The sequence below is a fragment of the Scyliorhinus torazame genome, chromosome 9 (assembly GCF_047496885.1).
Source record: "Scyliorhinus torazame isolate Kashiwa2021f chromosome 9, sScyTor2.1, whole genome shotgun sequence".
In the NCBI taxonomy this organism is placed as follows: Eukaryota; Metazoa; Chordata; class Chondrichthyes; order Carcharhiniformes; family Scyliorhinidae; genus Scyliorhinus; species Scyliorhinus torazame.
In genome coordinates, this window is record NC_092715.1 from 120616968 (window position 1) to 120630916 (window position 13949).

The following is a 13949-nucleotide window of genomic DNA, read 5'->3' on the forward strand; positions in this document are numbered from 1 at the left end:
AGCATCAAAGCAGGGTAATGGAGATGAATTCAAGCATGAAGGAAAAGATAAACTAAACAATCCATCAAGCACCTCTATCTGGACCAATAAAACTGCCAATCACTGACTAGTGAAATGTATCGCTGTGTGAAATTGAATAGAAGATTTTCAGTTCAAAGTTTCTCAGTCGATTTGAAGCCCTTTCAAGTGTACTTGGCTGCCAAGGAAGCCTCTGACACTTGTACAGTTGCTGCTTTAAAGACATTTCTCTGAGGCAGCAGGTGTTAGAGAAGGATAAGTGAAAATCCAGTGATTTTTCACTGTACTGCCTGGACTGCTCTTCAGCTTTCATGCAGTGGTCTCTGATTGGGAGGTGATTCTGATTTGGTGTGGGGGGGGGGGAGGAAGGACCCAAATCCCTAGGCCCCTTGTGGGAAGCTAATTTAACTTTAACTCCCAAAAGAACCCCATCTCCCAAGACTGCATGTTTTTGCAAGCAGTGTAGACATCACGGCCGGGATTCTCCGAGATCGCGCCGGGTCGGAGAATCGCCGTTGACGGCGAAAATTCCCTCCACGTCAGGACGCGATTCTCCTCCTGTTTTATGGCCCCACTTCCCACTTCTTCTGTTCCGACTCAATTAGCCAATCAGGGATAACTTTCTGGGCTGCCAATTTCGTTTAGGTATTTTGGCAATCTTTAAAGCCCAAGGCTGGATTCTCCACAGCCCTGCGCCAAAGTTGCGTTCATCGCGTGTGCGGAGAATGGCTATTTACGAGGAAATCGGGACCGGTGCCGCTGAAGCGATTCTCCGGATTGCTCCCGATCCAAGCGGCGTGGCTAGGGCGCCATTGACAGAGACCCCCCCCCCCCCCGCGCGATACTCCACGCAAAACTTGCTGAGTTCCCGACGGTGTGGTACAGATCGGCCATTGGGAACCTCTGGTGACTGCTGCGGGGCAGGGGGATTGATCACCGAAAATGGGGGGGGGGGGGGGGGTGGCCTTATGGATGGCTAGGGGAGTGATCGGGTGGCACGGATCCACGGGCGCGTGCGATTTTGGGGGGGGGGGGGGTCCAAATCCGCCATCGCGCACGGCCCGGCCGCTGTAGGCGGCCGCCGTGCGCATGCGTGGACTCCCGACCTGAAGTGCGGGGCTCCGTAACTGCAGCCTGAGCTGCGCGGAGCACTCCGGGGCTCTGCCAGCCCCCTGTAGGAAGGAGAGTCGCTCAGGACTTTCTTAAGGAAAGTCAAGTGTGAAACGCCAGCATGGGGTTTCTCCCCATTTTTGGAGAATCCAGCCCCATAATTATAATCACCTTGCCTTGACAACAATAATTTTTCCAGCACTAAACATTACCCCTAAAATATGAATAAGCCATAAACTTGATATTTGTTACAGATTCTAATTCTCTTTCGCAGATAATATATATCTCATTTTATTTTGCAGTAAGTGATTGTAATAAATACATTCTTGAATAAACTAGAATTTTAATCATCAGGATTCTAATTAATTGTGACTCAATCCTAGGTTTGCTGGAGTTGTCTACTCAACAAAGTTTCCTGATTTCACCTTCGACAAGACCATTAGAACTAAATAGTTAGCCAATGATTCATTTTCTGTTAGCTGCCATATATGCATACATAAGTAATTGCTCTTCAAAAGTAATCCATTGGCTGTAAAGTGTTTTTCGATCATTGAAGATTAAAGAAATAACTATGAAAGTGCAAATTCATTCATTTGTGCCTTGTTTTCTTCTTTATTAATGGGTTTTCACAATCTGTCTTCTTGCAGGCAGCTAGTCTTATCTTACAGTTGCGACAGAAATGGCATAGTCTGTTCCTGAGACGTATGCGTGCTCCGTCAAAACCTTGGACTCAGGTAGATGAAGCAACCATCAGAGCAATCATTGGAGTCCTTAGCAGTGAGGAGCAAGCTGCGGGGCTACAACAACCTTCTGGAATTGGACAAAGACCAAGGCCTATGTCTTCGGAAGAGCTTCCAGTCTCTTCATCTTGGAGGTCGAACAGTAGGAAGAGCTCAGCAGAAACAGAGTTTTCAGATGATTCTTCAAGTGTGGAATATAGGGAAAGGTAGAGCTACAGCAATACTACAAAATTGACAGTAATTGATTTGCAAAATATCTCTAGATGTGAAGAAGCTATACTTTTAGCATCTAACCTTAGATGTTACTAAAACAAAATTTACATGGAATAACACCACATCCTGTGTCATGTATTGCTTGATTACCTCTGGATCACTCCATTAAAATACTTGGGTGATTTCCAGATTATGTGATGGTCTTTGTGTACCCAGAAAGTTTAATAAAACAAATGAACGAAGAACAATGATATAAATGAAAATAACTCTCTGCCTGTTGGTAGAAGTTTGAACCCTTATAACTGCACTTCTTAATAACAGTAATTAAATAATTCATTTCATCCTCTTTCTGAAAAATCCACTGTTCCTTTTCAAGCTGAGGGCCCAGATTTACCTGCAACAGCAAGATTGGCGATGTACATTAAATTTCAACATCTTGTATGCTGATCTCACCAGTGGTAACTTCCTCTGTATTTTCTTGCATTTCTAATTAAAATTCACTGAAGCACATATAACAGTGAATCATTTGTGGCGCAGCTAATGACCAATGCATCTATCCTGCTGTTAACAGTGCAATTTATTTGTCATAGTGGTAAAATGCAATTTTTAAACTTGGGTTGCAATTGTTGATGATTCCTTTGATATAACATGGGAATTGTCTTTGGCGTATTTTGTTAAAGTTTTGTTTCTGTAAAAATAATAAAATATAGAAGCGTCCATAAAATGTATCAGTAGAATGAAACCCAATTCTTCTTTATCCTTATTTTAGTTGACTGTGATCTGGTTGATCAGATTCTTTAATCATGTAAATATTCACAAGCCTACAGCAGCACACATGGAAGTTTCACATACCTGATCTTTTATACTACTTTAAACATGGAAATTCCAAGATTTCAAAAGGCGGGGGAAGGTGAATAACCAGACTGATCTTCATCTACCCGAGGAATGAGACAATGATCTTAATTCTTAGCAAGGATTCATTAGAGGAATTATACTTAACGAGTGTAATTTTACATGCACCACCAACAAACATCCGTTGATTTAGACTGCACATACTCTGGATTTTATGTCGCACATTACCTTAAAATGTGCCTATCCGCTAATTAATATGTACCTATGGCGATCCCTGGAAATTAACATCTGTCAGTTGCTCTTTGAACAGATCATATGAGGTTATTCTCCACAGATATAGTTAAATAGACAAAATCATTTGCATACGTGATAGGCTGCATACATTTGCTGTTAATAAAACATAGTAACAATAGACCTGCCAGTCCCTTGGGCCTGTGCGGCCGTTTGATTAGATCACTGATCTGTATTTCACTGCCATTTAGGGATCATTGTTCCATGAATCTTCTTTGAACTCTAGTATCATTCTCATGGTGGTGCCGCCCTTTCTGATGAGATGTTAAAGGAGGTGCACCCCCCCCCCCGCACCCCCATCCAATGCAGATGTAAAATATCTCATGGGATTATTTCATAAAAGGGCAGGGGAGTTCTGGTTATCTTATCTTTCCGCCAACATCACTAAAACTGATTATCTAGCAATTATCTCATCGCTATTTGTGGGACCAAACATTAATCATGAAAGGTGCTGTGTATATATATATATATATATATATATATATATACATATATGCTAGGCCTTGCTGACTTGATTGCTTTCTTTCTTCCTTGCTTGCTTTTCCTTCATCCAAATCTTATTTGAAAAGTAGATGTCCAAGTACAGATCTCTGTGGAAATATCACTTAACACATCATGCCAAACAGAATCTGAGTTCTTTAACCCTACTTCCTGCCTAACAACCAATTACTAGCCATGTCACAATGTTACCTACAATTTTACTGCATTCTTTTTGCTAATCTCTTGTGTGGCATCTTATCAAATGCTTTCTGGAAGTCCATATAGACAAAATCCATAGGCACTCCCCTATATGTCTCTTCAAAAATTGAAATAGTCAAGAGGGACCCATGCAGCAGAATGGCGAACTTGCAATCTAGAAAGAGGAAAACTACAAGGTTAATACATGGTCAGGCAAAGAGGTACATCAAGGAGTAGTTGACAGAACTATTTCCCTATTCCACACGTGTCCCTACATCAATATTCCTTTTCCTGCTTTAATAATGCGGCATGTGTAAATTTTTTTTAGGAAGACGGCACAGTGGTTAGCACTACCACTTCACAAGGCCAAAGATCTGGGTTCGATTCAGCCTTCGGGTCACTCTGTGTGAAGTTTGCACTTTTCCCCCATGCCGAAGTGGGTTTCCTCGGGGGGTCCCGGTTTCCTCCCACAGTTCGAAGATGCGCAGGTTCAGTGGATTGGCCATGATAAATTGCTCCTTAGTGTCCAACGGTTAGGTTAAGGGGTTATTGGATGGGCAGAATGGCCTCCTTCTGCACTGTTGGAATTCTATTGATTCTATGTTGCCACATTTTCTAGCGTCTCTGGAAGTATAGTGTGTGCCTCCAAAATTCACTGCTGAGTTTGGACCAACTGGTAGTCTTACAGGGTCTGCATCACAGTAAAAAAGTCTGAGTGCTCGTGCTCCAAATCTTAACTTCTATGATCAGTTGAACATAATAACAGAATTAAGTAACTCCAGTTAAGGTGGGATTCTATCCACATACAATGACAACTAAGTCACAGATGTCTCCACATTGATCTGAGGGATGAAAATGAGCTAGACTGTAATGTTTATACGTATAACTTGCAGAAGTAATGATCTTGATGCATGTACTGCATTCAGCAAGAAACAAATTTGATAATTTAACGCATACTATCGTCGCACCATCTACCCTGTCAGTCCAAGTATTTAATATATCACTGAATCAAGCCCTCCAATAATTTTCAGGTTTACAAAGTGATTCATGTTCTTGGGATCTTGTGGTGGTAGTGTTTTGCATTGTGGTGAAGATGTGAGTTCAGCCTCAGGAAGACAGAGGGCCAGTGATTTTATATTTCTCTTGATGGACAGTGTGGCTAGGTGTTTCCAATTTCTTTTGCTTAATTGACTGCTTACACTCACATCCATGATTAATCTGCAGATAGCAGAATCTGAGCAAAATTACTGGTTTTATGAAGCACTTTGTCATGGAAAAGTGAGCAAACGTGTTTAAAGAATGAAATTTATGTTGCAAAATAGCAGATGAAAATTGTGACGATGGTAGTTAAATTTTATTTATTGCCTAGACAACAATAGTGTATATTTGTCCCTGTACCGAAATGAGTCCATATAGCATCATATATTTTCCAACAAGTCAGAATGCAGTGGTAAGGGTTCTCTGTTAAGCTCTAGATCATTGTACCTTTATCTCAATATTGGACTGGTAGTGCACTTTTGATCTGTAGGGGGTGCAACTTAAATACAAAGATATTTATTTTTATGGTGATATTTCAAGGGATCTGAGCATTGTTGAAATCTACCGTTCAAAACCTGAGAATGCAACAAATATTATCCTCTTACAGAAAATCTATTTTTTAATTGGAATTTGTGTTTGTTAAATAGGTAGCTTACTATTTGTCATGAAAAATAATCAACCTGAAACATTAATTCTGTTTCTCTCTTCACAGATGCTGCCTGACCTGCTGAGTATTTCCAGCATTTAACATTAAGAGGAGACAGTGGCATAGTGGTCATATCACTGGGCTAGTAACCCAGAGGCCAAGGCTAAGACTCTGGGGACAGTGGTTCAAATTTCACTATGGCAACCGGTGGAATTTAAATGGAATTAATACATGACGAAAGTGAAACTATCAGCGATTGCCGTAAAGATCCACCAGGTTCACTAATCTGGGAAGGAAATCTGACTGGTCTACATGTGAGCCAGATCCACAGCAATGTGGTTGACTCTTAGTTGCACTTTGAAACACTTCAAGGCCAATTAGGGATGGGCAACAAATGCTGCCCAAGCTGGCAACACCCATATCCAATAAATAATTTTTAACAAGCATCTTCTGCTTTTATTTCATATTTCCAGCATCCACAATGGGGCAGCACGGTAGCACAGTGGATAGCAATGTTGCTTCACAGCTCCAGGGTCCCAGGTTCGATTCCCGGCTGGGTCACTGTCTGTGCGGAGTCTGCATGCTCTCCCCGTGTCTGCGTGGGTTTCCTCCGGGTACTCCAGTTTTGTCCCACAATCCAAAGATTACAGGTTAGGTGGATCGGCCATGCTAAATTGCCTTCATGTCCAAAACTGTTGGGTGGGGTTACTGGGTTACAGAGATAGGGTGAAGGTGTGGGTTTAAGTAGGGTGCTCTTTCCAAGGGCCGGTACATACTCGGTGGGCCGAATGGTCTCCTTCTGCACTGTAAATTCTATGAAATCTATGAATATTATGTTTTTGTATTACTAATCTGTGCTGGTTTGGATGAAAAGCATTAATCACCATGATGCCAATGTATGGTGGTGGTAACTGGACTATAAAATATTGATTAAATGAATGTTGCCATGAAAGATGATAGAATTAGAATTTTGCAGCACAGGGTTGATCATTGGTCCATCACGATTGTGTTTAGCCTCTCAAAGAGCTTTTCACTTGTATTCATTTACCATGCCTTTGCACCGTACCCTTTACATGGTATAAACCAGCATTTATCTTTTTATAGGGTTCAGTTAAAGTCACAGCAGCAGCAGCAAAGATACAAGGAGAGGGGCTTTCTTCATCCTAAGAGGAGTTCTGAAGACCGGTCCGATCAGTCATCTGTAAAATCGACAGACAGCAGCAACTATCCCAGCCCCTGTGCCAGCCCATCTCCACCACCTTCAGGCAAAGTAAGCATGTCTTTTAAAATGCTGTCTTAGAATAATTGAATGTGGTGCCGCAGAAATAAGCTCTGCAACGTATCGGGCAGAAAGTTCCCGGTTGCATGGAAATGGCTCTAGAAGTGGGGTACCAGGAAATTTAGAGAGAAAGGGACGGCTCACTGACGTGTTACCACCTCCTCGCAATATTGTAGGAGGCAGCTTCAAGAAAGTGGCTGCTACCTGTTCTGCAACCAAAATAGCAAGCCAATGAAAGATTTATTGAGCCAAATCGTTACTATTTTTAGAAGGGATTTGAATTTTCTTGGTGGTGCATAGTTTCTACTCTGAGACAAGAGCACAATGAGAGGTGGGGCTGTAAGTTGAATAAGCAATGTTCACTTTTGAAGGCCCAAAATGAAAACCTCAGGCCATTCACCTATGAAGGCTTGCAAATCTGTGTTCCACCCGCAGACAGATCCAGCAGATAGTGCTGGGCACATGGGGTTGGTTGTTAGTTTCTTCTTCAGTATCCTGTCTCCACCTTGTGCTGCCCTCTCCTGCACTCTGCAGTTCAGCGCCTCCCAATCTTCACAGTCCTGCCAGTTGCCCTTCACTTTGGGTACTCGTGCCCTCCCATGTCCCCAGGCTGCCCACCACCCCTAATTGAGTGGACAATGTGAAGACATCCTGCTAATTGGTCACCTCCTGGAAAGTTAAGTGGATGGATGCGCTGTGACTGAGCAGAGATGGGACCCAGAAATTGTCCCATCTCCCAAATAGTTTCAAAGTTGGGAAAATTTAGCCCATTGTGTCAGTGCTGGTATTTTGTTTTATTCCAAACATTGCTCCTGTTAAGATTTGACATTTATCTCTTTCAAACAATTAATTTCTTTCTTAAAATTCCCTTCTCTAAATAAATGTATTTGTTTTGTAGTCCTCCCCTTTAATTATTTTTGAATATTGTAAATCTGTGCCCTCGCATTGTCTCAACATTCATCTTGTAATCAATTACTTGATTTATAAACCTTGAAAATCTTCAAGACTTTGATCATGATATCATTTCATTTTAACTCTTAAAACCCTAATTTGTAGTGTGAAACACATGATAGTTGATAAGAAATGGTTTGTGTTTATCCTGAAGGCGTAACCGTAGAACATTTCTTTGCATATATGAATCTAAAATGTTTGTACCTAATCTGTATTTATTGCCATACTTGCACAGCTATGACGTTCCCTAAAACAAGTGAGTTTTACGTTAAAAGTGAGAAAATATAACTTTTGTATGGCCAGTGGCATTTTCAGATGAGAAGATAGTTTTATATGGTTCATGTCCTTAGGATGTCCCAAACCACATCTCAGCGTCAGAAGTGCTTTTGCAATGTTGGGGGAATTTTAACCTTAAAAGGGAAGATTTGGGTTGGGCGAGTGCAGGGGATTGTTGGTGTTTGGGGATGTTAAATTCCTGACCCAAACCCACCTCCTGTCCACTTCTGGCTTTAGCCTGGACCAACCTGCTCCTTTATAACAATGAAGCTGCATGGCTCATTGTCATTCTACTTTAAAGTTTCATTGCTGTTGACAGGCAGCTTTCATCAAGGCCAGGACTTAGAAACATAGAAAATCGGAACATGAATATGCTGTTCAGTTCTTTGAGCCTGCTCCACCATTCAACATGACATGGCTAATCCTCTATCTCAACTCCATGGGCGTCATTCTCCGACCCCCCGCCGGGTTGGAGAATCGCCGGGGGCTGCCGTGAATCCCGCCCCCACCGGATGCCGAAGTCTCCGGTACCAGATATTCGGCGGGGGCGGGAATCGGGCCGCGCCGGTTGGCGGGCCCCCCCGCTCGATTCTCCGGCCCGGATGGGCTGAAGTCCCGCCGATAAATTGCCTGTCCCGCCGGAGTGGATTAAACCACCTTTTGAACGGCGGGACAAGGCGGCGTGGGCAGGGTCCTGGGGGGGGCGCGAGGCGGTCTGGCCCCGGGGGGTGCCCCCACGGTGGCCTGGCCCGCGATCAGGGCCCACCGATCCGCGGGCGGGCCTGTGCCGTGGGGGCACTCTTTCCCTTCTGCCTCCGCCACGGTCTCCACCATGGTGGAGGCGGAGGAGACTCCCTCCACTGTGCATGCGTGGGAAACTGTCAGCGGCTGCTGACGCTCCCGCGCATGCGCCGCCCGGGGATGTCATTTCCGCGCCAGCTGGCGGGGCAACAAAGGCCGTTTCCGCCAGCTGGCGGGGCGGAAATTCCTCCGGCGTCTGCCTAGCCCTTCAATGTTGGGGCTCGGCCCCCAAAGATGCGGAGCATTCCGCCCCTTTGGGGCGGCACGTGCCCGTCTGATTGGCGCCGTTTTGGGCACCAGTCGGCGGACATCGCGCCGTTTCCGGAGAATTTCGCCCCATATTCCAGCACTCTCACCATACCCCTTAACACCTGATGAATTTGGGAGATGAGTGCCTTTAGATTTGTCTCTTCTATCCAGGTTCCTGCCTGAGAATCATTTGAAAGTGGGCACCCCATTCCCAGCGGCTACCAATTCCGCCACCGCTAGGCCTCATTTTCCCTTCCTATTATTGTATATTAATTGTATTTAATTGTACGCAGGCAGTAAGCATTAACTGGGAATTGACTTGTACCCCTAAAATTAAACACTGAATTAAACTATGCTCTTGAGATAGGAGATGCTTGATTGTAATCTGTAACTGTAAATTAACAATGATAAAAGTGTGTATAGATAGGCTCCAGTTACATCCTGTGCCAACAGACCTTCTGGAATATAACACCAACCCAAAATGAAACCTCTGACCTTTTCCCCCAATCCCCAGGATCAGCAGCCCATGTGAGTGCTCCTACCCCCCAACCACCCTTCAAATCCACCTTTCTATCTCTCTCTCTCCATCCTTCAACTTGGACTGCCTACTCCTGCACCCTCCATAGACTGGTTTCTGAGATTGTCCAGTATTTTCTGTTTTGGCTTCCCCACTTGATTGGAATTTGGCATTTCAGTCAAGCTGACCTCTGGGCAGAGAACTGTTGAGTGACATCATGCACACGTTGTGGAGTTTCAACACGTGGTGAAATCTCCAATTGCGGGTTCACCATGACTTTCTGACTGCTGCTCATGGGTAAGGTAGGTAAATCTCCCCCCATCGTCTTAGTAATTATACAAAAAAGGCAGTCAATTTTTATTTTAAAGATTCCACAAACAGAAAAGCGTCTTGATGTTGATATATCATTTCATGAATTAAAGATCAGAGATCCAAACTTCTCCAAAAATGTGTTTTACTTTGTTAAAGAGTGATTCCTAAATGGTAGGCTTGAACTTGATTCCCAGTATTGACATTCACATTGGTGACTTCTATGGATTCTTCAACCGTTGCTGGTCATGTGGAGAATGAAAAACCATCGGGCTCCATCTCACTTTAAACCTGCTGTCAAATCACCAAGGAGCAGGATGGATTGCATTTATTACGGAGACTCTATTTTATAGACCTGCCACTTAGGCATATGAAATGTTCTCTCTCTCCAGGCATTATTCCTCTCTACTTTAAATCTGCTATCATTACCCTTGTCCACAAAAAATAACCCTTGGCCCCACTGTCCTTACAAACTACCATCCCATCACCAACCTCCCTTTCCTCATAAGTTCTTGAACTTGTTGCCTACTCCTAAATCATTCCCATCTTTCCCAAAGCTCCATATTTTAATCCCTCCAATCAGGCCCCAACCACAATATCAAAATGGTTTTTAGCAAAGTCAAAATGGAAACCATTGTGACAAAGGTAAACTTTCCCACCTCATTCCTCTCAACCGGTCTGCAGTCTTTGACACAGTTGACTATACCATCCTCCAATGCCTTTCCACTGTCGTCCAGCTGGGTGGGTCTGCTCTCACTTTCCATTCTTAGTTATCTCATTGTAGCCAGAGAATCACTTACAATGGCTCTCGCAATCATATCTGGTACTCCCCCAAAGATCTGTCCTTGTCCCCTCTTATTTCTCATCTACATACTGCTTCTTGACATTATCAACCGAAGGCACAGCATTAGTTTTTACATATATGCTAATGACACCCAGCTCTAACTCACCACCGCTCTCACCTCCTCCACTGTTGCTATTCTCTCTCCGACTGCTTATATGAAGAAAAATTTCCTCCAGTTGAACATTGGGAAGACTGAAATTGTTGATTTCAGTTCCTGCTCCTTATTCTGTGTCCTAGGTACTGACTCCTGTCAACAGTGTGAGATTAAGCCAGTATGTTTGCAACCTTGGTATCATATTGTACCACAAGTTGTGCTAGCACTAAGAATGCCTATTTCCACCCCCATAACATGCCTGACCTCACCACTGTCGAAGCTCAGCTACTTATTAAACCCTCATTAATCCCATCATCACCTCCAAACTTGACTATTCCAACACACTCCTGGCTGGTCTCCCACATACTTGAGGTTATCCAAAGGTCTGCTGCCTATGACTTAATTCGCAACAAATCCAATTTGCAACAAGTCCAATTCGCAACAAGTCCAGTTCTCCTATTACCCCTGTGCTCACTAACCTCCATTGACTTCAGTCAAGCAACATTTTTGTTTTAAAATTCTTATCCTTATTTTCAAATCCTCCATTGACTTTCCTATTTCTGTAATCTTCCAGCCCAACAAACCTCTGAGATATGTGTTCCTTTAATTCTGGCCTATTGTGCATTTCCAATTTTAGGTGCCTAGGACCCAACCTCTGAAGTACCCTCCCTGCATCTCTCCACCTCGCTACCTTGCTTTACTCCTTTTAAGACACTCCTTAAAAGCTACCACTTTGACCAAGTTTTTGGTCTTCTGGCCTTAAATCTCCTCTTTGACTTGGTGTCATATTTTGTTTTATAATGCTCCTGTGAAATGCCTTTGGATGTTTTGTAACATTAAACTTGTTTTATAAATATGTAGTTGCCATGAATCTGCTGTTTATTTGGAATATTTCATTATAGTGAATTAAGGCATGTCACGAGACTTGATTTAAATTACCTTCAGATTACAAAATAGCATAGTTTTTGATTTCAGGTTGCAATTTCTTTGGAGCGCTATTCCTTGTATATTTCATATACTCAAACTAAGATTCGTAGTTCAATGACAATGTACTAGTGTTGCAATCTGGTTTAAGACAGCTTTGCAGTTAAAGTAGCTGTGTACTGACTGGCAACAAAAAAAAAAAAAAATGTGTGTCTTGGGGTCAAAACTGCCTGTGATGAAGGAATTTGTACTGTTGTCTGCCATGCTATTACATTTAGTGCATTGGCAACATCGAGGGAAAGTTCTGAAATAATTTTCAGGTCACCTCCTGCACCATGGAGACTTTGGAACAAGCTGAAAAAGGATTAAAACATAACAAAATCATGTAATTTATCTTCAGGGCTCTAAATCTCCATCACCGAGGCCAAATGTACCAGTTCGCTTTTTCATTTTGAAGAGCAGCAACCTTCGTAATCTTGAGATTTCTCAACAAAAGGGAATCTGGTCAACTACACCCAGCAATGAACGAAAACTAAACCGTGCATTTTGGGAAAGCAGCATTGTGTACCTCGTGTTTTCTGTGCAAGGGTCAGGACATTTCCAGGTGAAAAAATGTGTGTGGGGAAGTATTTTAACAGCTGTGTATTTATTCTCTTCAATTAGGTTTCTAGTTAATTTCTTAAGTAGCTTCTGATTAGATGCTTGATTTAACAAATAAGCAAATTGAGTTATCTGTATCCCATTCATTGTTCCTTGGGTTGGATTTTCAACCGATTAAGTGATTTGTTTTTTCTGCTTCTGAGAAACAACATTTCATAATACCTGTAAAAAGACTATTTTGCGCAATAATTTGTTATGTTATCGGCCCATCACTTTACTCTCAGAGTTATGAAAGGTGATCATTGTCCGTTCTATCAAGCAGAACATGCTCACCAATAACCAGTTCACCAAAACTCAGTTTGGGTTCCACAAGGACAACTTGACCCCAGAACCTGTTACAGTTTTGGTTGAAACATGAACAAAGGAGCTGAAATCCAGAGGTCAGGTGTAATTTTACTTTGACAGGAGATTGCCAATATCTTGGAAGTCAGTTCACCAATCTTAAACTTAGCCACCTTGAGCTGTACTCCCTTCTGTTAGCCTTCACAATGGCATAGGAGCAGCTTGTACAATCTACCTTGATTTTCTGGTGATAAACAAGAGGAGCAGCAGCAGGAGCAACATCAGTAGCAATAGCTGCTTTCTCCTCAACCTCGTGCCACCCCACAGGGCAGAGCAAATGGGCACAAGATACAACTCCAAGTAAGCAAGACTCCCAACTAGGTGTGCAGGCAGAGGATCATCTCTCTTGACATGTCTGAGTGGCACTGCCTCGGGCTCAGGCTTTTACAGCAGGCCGCTGCTGACATCTGCAGTCTCAAGGAAGAATGCCACCTTCTCATTGGACCAGTGGGCATGTATTGGCATTCACCACTAATCCACAAGATTGTGCAGTCTCTTTTTCCTTCAAGGAAAGAAAGCAAAGTTATGAGTGTTACAATTGGCTTGTGTGGAGAGGAAGAAAGAATAACATTTTGTGGAGGGTTACTATGTAGCATAGGTGGAAGAGAACAAAAGGATCAGCATGAGCTTTGGCTGTCCAGGCTGGAGGCACCATATTCCTCAACTACTTGTATCTATGCTGCCTTGCTTCTTGGTTTCAGAAACTGGCTTCTTTTTACTGTACTTGGGAAAGATCACCTCACTTTAGCCCCTCAGATCCCACAGCAGAACATCCAGATAAGAGTGAGAGACACAGGGAGAACATTATTACATCTCGTCTCCATTCCTGTGGTGGTTTCAGCCTCAGGAATCAATGTACAGTTGAGCCTTTCTGACCCCTACTGATGCCCCTTAAATTAGAGATTCTTCCTTTGACAGATTCAGCAGGTCTTCCTCTCTGTTGGCCAGAAAACCCAGAATCTAGATGATAATGCCAGGGTTCAGTTAACCATGACAAAGCTCTTTACATCAGCATTCGGGTTCGCAAATCATCCACCTATCTCACATTTATGCTTGGGACAAACTATTGAAAGTTCTGCCCAATATGTTCAAACAATATTTTGGTTCAGTTTTCCAA

At 43.0% G+C, this 13949-nt stretch overlaps 1 protein-coding gene across 8 annotated transcripts in view; it reads left to right on the forward strand.

The window, feature by feature from the left end:
* The window catches only part of ythdc2 (YTH domain containing 2), a 227156-nt gene that overhangs the window by 196030 nt on the left and 17177 nt on the right, over positions 1 to 13949 (forward strand). For all 8 annotated transcript variants that reach the window (XM_072516464.1, XM_072516459.1, XM_072516461.1 and 5 more), the window contains 3 exons: positions 1776 to 2074; positions 6691 to 6856; positions 12231 to 12434. In XM_072516464.1, the coding sequence (XP_072372565.1) occupies positions 1776 to 2074; positions 6691 to 6856; positions 12231 to 12434 (669 nt within the window). The remainder of the gene's footprint in view (positions 1 to 1775; positions 2075 to 6690; positions 6857 to 12230; positions 12435 to 13949) is intronic.